The 14,821-nt window shown below is 36.9% G+C and overlaps 1 protein-coding gene across 3 annotated transcripts in view; it reads right to left on the bottom strand.

Annotated features, from left to right (window-relative positions):
• LOC149797505 (transmembrane protein 144-like) overlaps positions 1-14,821 on the bottom strand; it is a 70,370-nt gene that overhangs the window by 41,071 nt on the left and 14,478 nt on the right. For all 3 annotated transcript variants that reach the window (XM_089962320.1, XM_089962319.1, XM_089962321.1), the window contains exon 3: positions 11,474-11,596. In XM_089962320.1, the coding sequence (XP_089818446.1) occupies positions 11,474-11,596 (123 nt within the window). The remainder of the gene's footprint in view (positions 1-11,473; positions 11,597-14,821) is intronic.

The following is a 14,821-nucleotide window of genomic DNA, read 5'->3' as shown; positions in this document are numbered from 1 at the left end:
AAATTTTATTCAAATTTTACAAAAGGCAAGATCTATGAATGAGGTTGCAGATACCAAGCATGTCCAACCAAACCTTAACCCACACCTGAACCCAGACCATCATATGAACCTGAACCTTTATTGTTATAATTTTCCCCATCCCAAGAAACTGTTGCCAAGAAACAGCAACAAAGATGTGCAGTTACACCCCACTGCACCCACATGGGAACAACAACATGAATATGCCAGATTTGTAAAAGAACAAAAAACAAACAGGCAGCTAGTGCAAGAGCAACAAAGACATGCAGTCACATGCCACCTACACTCCTGCCTCCAGATAAACCCGAATAGAATTCTCTTTCCAAAAGTCACACTGATGTTTCAGATTCCATGCAGACAGTAATAGCTGCCTTGTTTTGAGAAGAAGCTAAGAACATAGCATGTGAGGAGTAGATAAGCAGTACTCTATGCACTAGAGAATTTATCAATGCCACTTGTCAATTTTACATTGTAACTTACATATAAGTGATTGCTTCTGAACATGAAGACAATGTCGCTGAATCTGCATGGTGATGGACTGTTTGACGGCTGATGCTAACACTGATGGTGAGTTTGTTCCACTTTTTGTTGTTGAGTTTAATTATAGTAGCGTTCGCACAATTGTGCATGTGCCACTTTTTTCTGACTGCACTGCAACCTGCTAGTTGTTCCTGGGGAAGGGATGGTGCCACCTCCCCCAGGCTTTTATGGATTCAAGGAACCCTGATAGTTTGGCCTCAATCTGTGGGTCCATAAAGGTCCCTACAGTTGAATGGTTGGCTGTCATTAGTGGGAAGGAGAGCTCGGGAACGGTCCTGCTTGCTTTACATCGCTGGTTTCTTGTTTCATTTGCCTTTTTTTTTCTTCTTTTTTTTTTGAGATTTTTTGTTTGTTTTTTTCGAGATTTTTTTTTTTTTTTTTCCTCTTCAAAATGTTCTAAAAGGAGGGGGTATGTTCTATGCTGTTTATAGAGGTTCTTAGTAGATATCATGTATGAAGAGAGATTTTCAAGATTATTATGGTATTACTAGTCGAGGTGTTTAGGGTGTGTTTCCTACGTTATGTTATTTATAAGTTTTTAGATATTACCTCTTTAAGTTATTTATTAATTGATGTTTTTAGAGATTGAATGTTATTTATACTTTATTTAGCAAGAGACCGGAGTCCTAGCCGATTACACGGTTCGTTAAGGACATCTAGGACAGGAATCCTAGCTGATTACTCGGTTCGTTAAGGACATCTAGGGCATCCGATTTTGCGGTTTCCTTAGTTTTTTATAGGTGCTTTGTAAGTGAATTATTTATTAATACTTTTGTAAAATTGAATGATATGTTATGGTTTTTTATGTGATGGCTTCTACATTTATTTAGCTAGTTACTGGGTCTTTTGGTTTTGTGGGGATAGTAATTATATTTTGTTCCTAAGTCCTGCTGAGTCTATGAATTGATTTATATTTTTATATGCTGATTGTTTATTTTTATTAGAGTCCATAAGTAACTCTGGGTATGTGTGTGGTAATCCAATCTCTTTTTGGTTTTTGATAAATATTTTCCGAGCGAGTTGATATTTTGGGCATATATTGAATACGTGGTGTAGATCTTCGGTGGTGTGGCAGTTAAAGCAGTTAATGGTTGCTGGTTTGGGTCCTATAAACCTTCCAAAACTGCTTGCTAGTTTAGTTTTTCCAGTTATTATCCTGTTTATGGTTTTCTGTTCTAAATAGGTACCCTTAGGTAGCTGTATGTTCCTATCTACGTTTTTTTGGGTTTCATGGTGATTTTTCCCTTTTGTGGAGGAGTTCCAAAAATCTTGCCATGTTTGGTCTATATATGTTTGTGCGAAGCTTATTGCTTCTGTAGAGCTATAGTTAAGCTTGATAGAGTTTTGATCTCCAAGTTTGGTTTTTGCAACTTTGTCTGCTGTTTCGTTGCCAGAGATTCCAATGTGCGACGGTATCCACATGAGCTAGACTAATTGATGTGCTGTGGTGATATCGTCGATTAATTGGCATGCTCTGTCGAGGAATTGTTCCCTAGAGTATGTATTGCGATTTTGGATCGATTTGATAACGCTTAGGGAATCGCTTATAATGACTGCTTTAGGTATTTGGTTGTCTTTGATCCATTGTAGTGATTCAAGTATGGCCCAGAATTCAGTGGTGTAATTGGAGCAATAGTCAGGTAATCTGGATCCCGTTTGTATATTGAATTCAGGGATGACTATTGCTGCTGCTGTTCTTGGTGGGTTGTTTGTTTTTGATCCATCGGTATATATTTTAATATAGTCCGGGTATTTTTGGTTGATTTTGTTTACCAGTACAGGTTTTAGTAAGTTTTCTTGTCCTTCTTTATTGCCTAAATTGGTAGCTACAATGTTAATCCTTGGTGGTTTTTGTAACCATGGTGATTTGTTCTGGTCTGTATTGTTTGTTACCTGTTTTTTTAGTAGAGGTATCTTTTCTCTTAGTTCAAGGATTACTTTGCCACTTGGTGTGATAGGTATGATTTTGGGTTTGAAGACACTTTACACTTATTTATAGCTATTTTGGTGGGATGGTTGTCTGGGTGGGTATCTAATCGAATGGAGTATCGGAGGAGCAGTTCTTGCCTACGTAATTTTAAGGGTGGTTCTCCTGTTAGTGTTTGTAGTTCTTCTAATGATGTTGAGGGGAGTGTTCCTGTGCATAATAGCAAGGCTTTTCTCTGGATAGTGTCAAGTTTTTGTAGTACAGGCTGTTTAGCCGAGTTATATGCTAATGGCAACCGTAATCCAGTTTTGATCTAATTAGGCTTTTATATATCGTGAGGAGGGTTTCCTGGTTGGATCCCCAGTCAGTCCCTGTGATGTTCCTGAGTAAATTGAGATCTTTGTTACAATTCTGGGTGAGTTGTTCAATGTGCTGTTTCCATGTGAGGTGGTTGTCAAAGAACATTCCTTGGAATTTTACTACTGTTACGTATTTGATTAATTGATTTTGTATATAGAAGTTTGGATAGACTAGGTTGTTATTTCGTTTGGGGGTGAATATGATTGCCACAGTTTTTTCATGTGATATTTTGAAACCCCATTTGTCCGCCCATCTCCCTATGTTGTCTAGGCTCTGCTGGATTTCTTTAACTACTGTGTTATTGGCAGGATTTCCATTCCTCCATATGCCACTATCATCTGCAAATTGTGACAAGTTTATTTTTCTGGAGGCTACATTGAGGTCAAGGTCGTTTACCATTAGGTTAAATAGTAACGGACTTATTACACTGCCTTGCGGTGTTCCATTTTCAAGTGAAAATTTTTCCGAATGGGTGTTGCCTATTCTTGTGGTAATTTTCCGGCCTGTGAGGAAATCGCCAATCCAGTTGAACAAGCGTCCAGTTATTCCAAATTGGTTTAATTTGGCCATTAGTCCATTGGTCCATACTAGGTCGAATGCTTTTTCTAGGTCTAAAAACACCGCTATGAGGTTGCGATCAGTTTTCCTATGTGCGTTAAAAGCGAGTTTGATGTCTGTTTCCAATCTGAGAAGTTGGTCAGTTGTGGACCGTTTGTTCCGAAAGCCACATTGATTTATGGAGAGTAGGTTATTGGTTTCTAGGTGGTGTTTTAACCTATTTGCGATTATTGTCTCCATTATTTTGCAAATATTGTTTGTAAGGGAGATGGGTCGGTACGAATTTATGTTGTTGGGATCTTTACCTAGCTTGGGGATTGGTATTACTATGGCCTGTTTCCATTTGGTGGGTAGTTGGCCTTTATCCCATATCCTATTAAAGAGTTTGATTATGGCTATTGTTATATTGATAGGTAGTTTTTTGTAGATAATGTAACCTAACTGATCCTTACCAGGGGATGTTTCGTTTTTGGATCGTAGGGCTATCTTCCATTCATGTATTGTGATGTCGCTATTTAGGTGAGATTCTTTTGTTCCTTGGTCTTGAAACATTTGAGGTTGGGTTCCCTCCATTAGTTTTTTGTGTTCTTGAAAGTTTTTGGTGTGATTATTGTTGCTACTCATGTTCGAAAAATGCTTCGCTAGGAGGTCTGCCTTATCTTTATTTGTTATGGCATTTTTAATTTTTGGGGCTGAGGTAGTTGCTTTCCCTTTTATGGCTTTTATCTTGTCCCATATTTGTTTTGAGTTTGATTTTAGACTCAGTTTAGAGCAAAAGGTTTGCCATAGATTAATTTTAGCAGTTTTTATAGTTTGTTTTAGTGCTTTTTCTTTATCTTTATATTGCTGGAAGTAGATAGAATTTTTGGTGCGTTTATATTTATTTAAGGCCCTTTTTTTGTCTTTATGTGCTATAGTGCACTGTTTAGTCCACCATGGTACAGGGTTTTTATTTTGGATATTAGTTGTCTTTGGTATGCATCAGCTAGCTGCTTCTATAATTGTGTCTGTTATGTTATCATAATACATGTCAATACTTGGGCTTTCTAAGTTATCTGGATTTACTCTAGCTAGTCATAATTGGAATTGGTCCCAGTCTGCCTGTTGGTACCTCCATTTAGGTGGGGTTTCGTTAGGAATGTGTTGAGTTTTTGTTTGAATATTGATTGTGATGGGAAAATGGTCACTTCCTAACGTATCTTCCTGATCCACCCACCAATTTGTGATTTGAGCCAATTTTGGGGTAGTGATGGTTAGGTCTATGGCTGAGAGAGCGCCATCTCAGGGTTTAATCTAGTGTTCGACCCGTTATTTAAGATGACCAGATTGTTCTCAGTTATACATTTTTCAACCATTTTTCCTCTTTGATCTTTCTTTTTACCTCCCCATAATTCACTGTGTGTGTTGAAGTCGCCACAGATCATTAGATTGTTGTTGTTGTTATTAGTGATTGCCTTTAGTGAGATTAGGTTGGTAGGGCAGAAGGTACCACCTGGGTCGTATGTGTTTATTATCTGAATGTTTGTGGTTCCTATATTTATCATTACTGACATTATTTCGATGCTATTGATGTTTAGGTTAGGGGGTACTTCTATTACTTCATAGTAGATTAGTGTATCTATTAAAAAAATTGCTAGTCCACCCCCTTTCTGCCCCATGGGTCTGTTTTTAAAGATTCCCTGGGTATAGCCTTGTAGTTTGGGCAGGCGTTTGTGTTCTTGTGTTATGAGGGTTTCCTGTAGGCAGATTACGTCTGGTTTTATGGCTGTATTATTCAGTTTGTTCTGCAGTTCTGATAGGTTTTTAAAGATTCCTCTGCAGTTCCATTGCCAGATGGTGATTTTATTATTTTTTGTACTATTCATTTTTGACGTTGTCTTTATCTGTTAGTCTTGTGGTCCAATCAGCTAGTAAGGTGAAAATGGTTTTGAGGGTTCTGATTATGCTACTGAGATCTTGCATTATGGTTCGTGTTGTTAGGTTCATTACTTCCTGTATTAATTCTGTGTTAGTGTGTGTGTTAGATTTGGGGATGTTTGGGGTGACAGTTTTGTTTGTATCTGGAGTGTTATCAGGGTGGTCATGGTTTGTTACAATGTGGGTTGTAGTTTTTGGTTCTTTTGTTTCCTGATTCGAGGGTATGTTTTGTGGTGCAATGTTTTCCCTTCTGATTTTGCGTGGAGAGTTTTGGTGCTCATTGATTGTTTCAGAGGTAGATTTTGGTGTGTTGGAGTTGTTTTTACAAATAATGTTTTTGGCAGAATGGTAGGTGAGGTGTTTTTCGTTCATTAAGTCCACTATTTGTTTCTCTTTTATTGCAAATTTGCATTCTGCCGATCTAGGATAATGATTTTCTTTACAGTTAGCACATTTTTGATTAATTGTGTGGCATTCTCCTTTGTGTTGACCTCCGCAGTACTTACATCTTGGTTTGAATCTACATCTGAGGGCATAGTGTCCCCAGTGCAGGCATTTGGTGCAAAATCTTGGCCTATTTATGTAGTTTTCCAGCTTATGGTACACTCCTGACTGTCCTAGTTTTATTATTGAGGGTATTGGCTCGGTAGCCTCTATAACTGCTTTGTTTGTTCCTTGTCCCATGTGATTTTTAAGACAATATACTTTGGTGGTCTGTGTTCCATTTGCTGTGAGTTTATGAAGTAGGAGTTTATTGCTTATGTCCTTGTTGTATCCGTTTAGTGCTATTACTTTTTTAAAGATAGTGGTTTTAGTGGGTTCAGCCAGATTAGTTGTGGTTTCACTGTGTTTGGAGTTCGAAGTGACTCGTGGTTTCCTCTGAGTGCTATGGTGTCTCTCTACTTTGATCTTTATTGGGCCTATAGTTTCAATTTGGATGAATTTTTCCACCTGTTGAATTGTGCTGCATTGGACAATGAGGTAGTTTCGCCTTGGTCTTATCAGTTTGAATTGTCCAGTGTGAATTTTGGCCAGTGCTGTCATAATACTATTGGTACTTAGACTAGTAATTCTGTTGCACTGGCTGCTTATGTATATGGTGTGTTCGATGGAATGATAACTGTACATTTTGTTTTGGGGGTTATGTTGTTGTTTTATTTCCTGTTTTGAGTTAACCTTACTTGTGGGGTTTTTTGGGTTGTTTTGGGGTTTTAGTGGGCCCTTGCCATTACCTAGGTATGTGTTTTGGGTTGTTTGGGGTCTTTGGGTTGCCATATTAGTGATGCTGCTGGGTCGTTTTGTAGTGTCTAATTCATTGGATTTGTTCCCATAGGTTGGTGGTTCCCTTGCTGTTATTATCCCAGATGGTCCAGGAGTTTGGCTTGAGTGTCTAGTTTCTTTCCTAATGTTTTGATTTATTGTTGTTTGCTTGATTTCCTGTTGTTGGTTTGTTTGCATGCTTCTAGAATTGGTTATTTCATTTTTGGTGAATTTTGGGGTGCTGGTTATGGTTATGTGGTCTAATTGTGGGGAGTTTAAGGTATGTAGGTTACTGTCAAATTCATTTGTTAGGTTTGGAATAGTGGTGTCTATATCTTCATTTGTGTTTGGTTTTTCCGCTTCCTTGAAGAGGATTGGCGATAGTATTGGCATTGTATTTATACTGTTCCCTGGAGTGTAGTTTTGTATTTCTAGTAGTTTCTGTTGGTGGGGTGGGGGGGTGTTAATTATGTCTGCTGGTTTGTGGTTTGTTTGATCTGTGTTTGAGACCAGAATTTGGGGTCCCAGTGTGATGTTGGTTGAATTCGAGTTTGCTGTGGTTGGTACTACTTGCGTTAATCTTGCTTGTTTTACATGCTTTATTGGTGCTGTTTGGAGTTGTGATACATCCAATATTTTTACTGATTTATTGATAGGGTTGTTTGGTGGTTTGTGTGTTTGCGTGTTTGGATTGAATAGAGCCATTTGTTTGGACCTAGTTTGCATTCTTCTACTTAAATTGCATATAGCATTGAATGATGACTTATCTTTTGTTTTTGTCCTAACCCAGTCTGCTCCTCTGCTAGAAGTCTCTCCTTTGTTTTCTGTTACGTGTTCCTATCGTTCCTTTGTTTGATAGTTCCTTTGTTCTGTTCAGTTCCTTTGTTCACGGCTTGGTGGTTTGCTAATCGTTTCCTCTTCTTGGTATTATTTCTTTGCTCTTGTTTTCCTGTTCCTTTATTCTATTTTAATCGGTGATGGTGGTGGCCGCACTCAGTAGAACTTTTAAAATTATACACGAAGCCGGTTTTACACAGTAAACAAATCAAGCAAATTGAGAGATAGTTCCACTTGTCAAGGAATATCTGCATCAGATTGATATCAATAATCCCTTGTATAGACAGAAATATGATCTTGTTAAGAGCCAAAAGTAAATCAAAAGATGAGAACACCTTGATGTACAAATACCAACTTGAAGTCAGTTTAGCATTATAGTATTAATGCATGAAAATGCCCAGTCATTGACTATAACACCATGCATAAAAACACTCAAGGATTGACGCAGCAATGATGAAGTGGAACTCACCAACAAATCCACCCCAATCACATTCCCAATTTATCATGTTGAACCAACATTGACTCAACTAAGAAGAGAACAAATGTGTCCCAGTTCTTGGCAGACAATAAAAACAGCACTTGTTTACTGCCAAGAACTGTTACCCAGACAAGTTTATCATGCTGAATAACAGTCAAGATTTTTCTCTTCTTAGTTGAGTCAATGTTGTTCAACGTCATTTTTGACACCAATCAATGGTGCAGTCTAACAAATCATGGTACAAGGCCCACAGAATGGTGCAATCTAACGAATCATGGTACAAGGCCCACAGAATGGTGCAATCTAACAAATCATGGTACAAGGCCCACAGAATGGTACAATCTAACGAATCACGGTACAAGGCCCACAGAATGGTGCAATCTAACAAATCATGGTACAAGGCCCACATAATGGTACAATCTAACGAATCACGGTACAAGGCCCACAGAATGGTGCAATCTAACAAATCATGGTACAAGGCCCACAGAATGGTACAATCTAACAAATCATGGTACAAGGCCCACAGAACAGTGCAATCTAACAAATCATTTTACAAGGCCCACAGAATGCACACTCAATCAAGATTTCATTATTCCTCAAGAAGATATCTTCCATGATTGCATAACAGTTGTAAAGTAAAAACAGGTAATTGGTTAGAAGTGCATGTGTATGTTGTACCTGAATAAGGCCAGCATGTTACAAAAGCAATTATACTTAACAATCACATTAATAATGGAAGAACTATGATAAACCCTCAAAGTTACTGACATGACAAAAAATAACGGAAGTGGAACAACAACCTCAAGATGAAATCTCAAAGAGAACCATAGTGCCCATTAAATTTAAATATGCATGTTATCATGGATGTGATCTGTGGACTCAGCATGGCAACAACTCTTGGCCTTGGAGTGGTAGAAATCATGACCATGACAACTATTATAAGAACACCAATCAGAATTATTATTTGAGCCAAATCAATAGCAACCTGTGTGCCTGGCAGTGCTGTTGAAATACCTTTGTTATATTTACTTTTATGAATATATTTCAATTGGGAATTATCATCGCAGTACAAAACACTCTCAATAATATTAGTAAACTGTACTCGCTAGCATTAAAGATAAACCATTACCATGGCGTAATGTGAAATGTTGATGGTCAAAATGGAAATCCACAGATGTATCTGCACACAGAAATGGAACTGTGGCACTAGCAACCCAAAACAGGGAGCTGATTTACAGGTGTGATGATCTAGTAAATGTCTGGCAATGTACTAGGGACACATGAGGGCTACACTCATATAAATCCCCCAGTGGAGAAATATCATTTGGTATATAGAAAGGGTTTAGGGATTACTTGTTTATGCAAAATCATTTATGCTTTCATGGCAACATTGTTTATGCTAGCTTATTTGGCTGCATAAAACGATTTACGCGTTTCAGGCAACATTGTTTATGCTAGCTGGTTTTGCTGCATAAAATGATTTATGCTTTTCTGGCAACAGTGTTTATGCTAGCTTATTTTGCTGCATAAAATGATTTCTGCTTTTCTGGCAACATTGTTTATGCTAGCTGGTTTTGCCACCAAAGAAATTATTTAAACTAGCTATAGAATCAAGCACACATGTAAAACAATTTCTCAAAGGGGAAAATCAATCAATGGAAAAAAGTCACTGGGTTTATTGAAGGTGTTTAGGTACTGAAACTGTAACTAGTAAGCATGCATCGACTGAAATGTACTAATACTGAAAACAGCTGAATGGTAAACATTCTGATCTTTATTACAATGACTGAAATGAACTGATGTGTTGTTGGGGATATCTCAGATCTAAATGATATTACTGATTTTCACCAGCTTCATTGTCACAGTGAAACCAATTATGATGCATTGCAGTGACAGTATATGATAATATTGCTGTGCAAAACCAGATCTCCAGTCACAAAATGCACCAGCAGTTAAGGGTCTACCAAGCATACATAGAATCATACAAAGAATGAACCACACTGACTCTGAATAGTTGTTATACTGACTCTGATTAGTCATTAAAATTATGCTGTCAGATTAGGGTCTATCCTGCTCTCTTAGAATCATACAAAAAGTGAATCAAACTGACCCAAATCTCCTATTACAAAGTGCACCAGCAAATCATATCTAGACTTCTCTCTTACAATCATACACAGAACGAACCACTCCTACTCTGATCTGTGTTACGAAATGAGCCATTCCATCATGGTCTACTCTGTTCACTTAGAATCTCACACCAAACTGAACCACACTTACTCTAATCCAGTGTTACAAAATAAGTTAGGTCTATTCTGTTCACTTAGAATCATGCACAGAATGAACCATAGTGATGGATCTGCGATAATAAAAAAAAAGTCAGCAGAATGGTGTTTAAGCTCTTCACTTAGAATAATACAAAGAATCATATTGACTCATTTGAAATTATACACAGAATCATATTGACTCATTTGAAATCATACAAAGAATCATACTGACTCATTTGAAATCATACAAAGAATCATATAGACTCATTTGAAATCATACAAAGAATCATATTGACTCATTTGAAATTATACAAAGAATCATATTGACTCATTTGAAATCATACAAAGAATCATTGTCTCATTTGAAATTATACAAAGAATCATATTGACTCATTTGAAATTATACAAAGAATCATTGTCTCATTTGAAATTATACAAAGAATCATACTGACTCATTTGAAATTGTACAAAAATTATATTGACTCATTTGAAATCATACAAAGATTCATACTGACACATTTGAAATCGTACAAAGAATGATTCATACTGACTGTGATCTGCAAAATGTATTAAATCATTGTTGGCACTGTTCACTAAGCATAAAGCACAGAATGAATCATACTGCATTCGATCCACATTGTATGACATTGCTGACAGTTGGATCATGCTTAGTATATATACAAAAGCAAGCTACATTAAAAATCCTAATCACACACACTATAAAAAAGCACAACTGTATGAAACTTCATTCAAATTATTTTGTTAATCATGTTTGTTAAACCACAAATTTGAATGGGAATGGTTCTATATTGGATTAATAAGTAAAGAACCAACACAAGCAGCCTACCCACTTCAGACTATAACCTGTAACAGGGGATGTCGATTCCCAGACTATAACCTGTAACAGGGGATGTCGATTCCCAGACTATAACCTGTAACAGGGGATGTCGATTCCAAAGCTCAACATGCTCAGAAACTAAAACCTAGTGTAGGGCAAGTGAAATTAAATGCAAGTAACCAAAATGTCTACAAAGAAAGTAAAAAAAGCATTTGAATTCCTTGATCTTTCTGATCCCATCACCCCTGCCATGCAAGTAGGTCAAAATTGAAATTATATACAAATTATTACAATGACAACTGCAATGTCATACCCTACCAAAAAAGTATGTTCTTCATTAAGAACATGATAATCATTTGAACCCCTCCTGCTCTTTATTCTAGTTTTATAGTTCCATACTCTATACAGGTACAATTGTCTACATGGAAATATGTATCATATATTTCTCTCTATCCTACTAATACATACAGCATTACCTGTTGCCCAGATTACACCTCCCACCATAACAATTGGGTAAAAGGTTGGTGCTTTCATGATCAGATGAACTACAAGTCCTGATATCCAAATGGCACCACAAAGAACCCACTGGAAAAACATACCTGTGGACAAATAATAATAATATTAATAATTTCAACTATTTCCATAAATGATAAGGTTCCACTCCAGTTTCAATTTATGCACTGGGTTCAATTCTTGTACAAAATATGAGTCTCACCATTTAACCCATGAGATCATTTTACTATTTGACAAAGAATCTGAGATAGTTAGCAGTGTATGTTGGCATGAATCAAATACATTTAAGCATTCAATATAAACCAAATGCAATAAATATCTAGCTCAGTATAATTACCAACAATCTACTTCAGTATGATTACAACAAGATGATGTGCATTTCTAGTTCAGTATGATTACCACCAGATGCTGTGGATATCTAGTTCAGTATGATTACCACCAGATGATGTAGATATCTAGTTCTGTATGATTACCACCACACGCTGTGGATATCTAGTTCAGTGTGATTACGACAAGATGCAGTGGATATCTAGTTCAGTATGATTACCACCGGATGCTGTGGATATCTAGTTCAGTATGATTACAACAAGATGATGTGGATATCTAGTTCAGTATGATTATCACCGGATGCTGTGGATATCTAGTTCAGTATGATTACCACCAGATGATGTGGATATCTAGTTCAGTATGATTACAACAAGATGCTGTGGATATCTAGTTCAGTATGATTACCACCTGATGATGTGGATATCTAGTTCAGTATGATTACAACAAGATGCTGTGGATTTATAGTTCAGTATGATTATGACAAGATGCTGTGGATATCTAGTTCTGTATAATTACAACAAAATACTGTGGATATCTAGTTCAGTATGATTACCACCAGATGCTGTGGATATCTAGTTCAGTATGATTACCACCTGATGAGGTGGATATCTAGTTCAGTATGATTACAACAAGATGCTGTGGATTTATAGTTCAGTATGATTACCACCTGATGATGTGGATATCTAGTTCAGTATGATTACAACAAGATGCCGTGGATTTCTAGTTCAGTATGATTATGACAAGATGCTGTGGATATCTAGTTCTGTATGATTACAACAAAATACTGTGGATATCTAGTTCAGTATGATTACCACCTGATGCTGTGGATATCTAGTTCAGTATGATTACAACAAGATGCTGTGGATATCTAGTTAAGTATGATTATGACAAGATGCTGTGGATATCTAGTACAGTATGATTACCACCAGATGCTGTGGATATCTAGTTCAGTATGATTACAACCACATGCTGTGGATATCTAGTTCAGTATGATTACCACCAGATGCTGTGGATATCTAGTTCAGTATGATTACCACCAGATGCAGTGGATATCTTGTTCATTATGATTACGACAAGATGCTGTGGATATCTAGTTCAGTATGATTATGACAAGATGCTGTGGATATCTAGTTCAGTATGATTACAACAAGATGCTGTGGATATCTAGTTAAGTATGATTATGACAAGATGCTGTGGATATCTAGTTCAGTATGATTACCACCAGATGCTGTGGATATCTAGTTCAGTATGATTACAACCACATGCTGTGGATATCTAGTTCAGTATGATTACCACCAGATGCTGTGGATATCTAGTTCAGTATGATTACCACCAGATACTGTGAATATTTAGATCTGGATCAATGAGATATCATAATTAGCTTTTCTAGTTAAAACTAAATGTTGATACGACTTTCCTTTAAGAGGAGAAGTGACAACAAAAGTTTCAAGATGACTGCCATGGTGGTCATATTGAATGTCAGAACAAATCCATTTCATTTAGGACAATCTAGGCTTCATAAGAAGTCTTTGATCAAAAACTCCATGCTGAGATGACCATCCACTGATGAGTAGCACCAACAAGATTTTTGAATATACCCATTGTGGCAGCCATATTGGATGTCCAAGTGCAACCATCTTCATTTAGGACTAAGTAGACCTTATAAGTAGCCTTCTAGTGAAAATTCTGTGCTGATATGGACTTCCATTAAATATGAGTAGATGTAACAAGAAGTTTTAGAAGCCTGCCATATCAGCCATAGCGGATGTTGGATCAGCAACAATTTAATTTATGACCAACTTGACTTTGTAAGCAAAAATCACCTGATTTATATGTCCATCCATTGAGTAGGAGTAATGATAACAAGATTTTCAAGACAGCCTCTTTGGCAGCCATATTAGATGTCTAATTGGAACCGTTTTCACTCAGAACCAACTTGAAATCATAAGAAGCCTTCTTGTGGAAACTACATTTCATTCAGAGGGAGTAGTAAGAATAAGATTTTAAAGATTGCTGCAATAGTAGCCATATTTGACATCAGATAGGGTTGTTGTTGTTGGTGTTGTTGTTGCTGTTGTTGTGGGGTTTAATGCCATTTTTCAGCACACAATAGGCTATGCATGGCGGCTAGTATTAATGGCGGAGGAAGAACCCAGGGAAAACCCCGGGAAGAACCACCGACCCATGAGAAGCTACTGGCAAGCTTGACATCAGATAGGGACCAGTTTTATTTATATCCAACCAGACATCATATGAAGTCATTCTGAGAAAACCAATTGATAACTGGGCAGAAGATTTTCAAGGTGGAAGCTGTGGAGGTCATACTGGTTGTCTGAGCAACACCAAACACCATTTTCATTTAGAAGCAACTAATATACACTATTAATAAACTTGTATCTGCTCTGATACAACTTATTACTATTCTAAAAAAATGAATAAGTAATGAGGATCACCAATTGCAGAAGTTATACAATACTGTATATCACAACAAATGAATAAACGTGTTACCTGCATTTACATGTGGCACAACTATCAGTGGTTTATAATCAGCTTGAGTACACAGTAAAACTACCATGAACCTCAAGTACATAAAAAACAGTAAAGCATCAGTACACAGCAAACATATGAAAAAGCTCAAATACACAAGATAAGAAGCTTGAATAAACATAAAAATTAGCATGTGTTGGAGTACAAGTTACATACAGTGACACATTAATTTTCTATGACTGTGATAATGACTCCAAAGTCAAAGAGGTTAGCAACTGTATTGCAGAAGGAATTGTCTTGACTTCATATTGATTTATCCCAACCATGAATAGTAACAAAATACAGTATAGAGCTTAGAAAATATAGAAAGCAATTGAAACTACTAACCAAACCCTTAATATTTAGTCTGCTTTGTTTTTGGGGAGGGGGTAAAGCTATTTTTAACTATATAATATTTACCTGCCACTATTGCCTTGATTATCGTTTCTGGGCCGGAA

The sequence above is a fragment of the Sinohyriopsis cumingii genome, chromosome 6 (assembly GCF_028554795.1).
Source record: "Sinohyriopsis cumingii isolate HCF-2022 chromosome 6, ASM2855479v2, whole genome shotgun sequence".
In the NCBI taxonomy this organism is placed as follows: domain Eukaryota; kingdom Metazoa; phylum Mollusca; class Bivalvia; order Unionida; family Unionidae; genus Sinohyriopsis; species Sinohyriopsis cumingii.
This window is presented reverse-complemented; position numbering and strand designations above follow the sequence as displayed.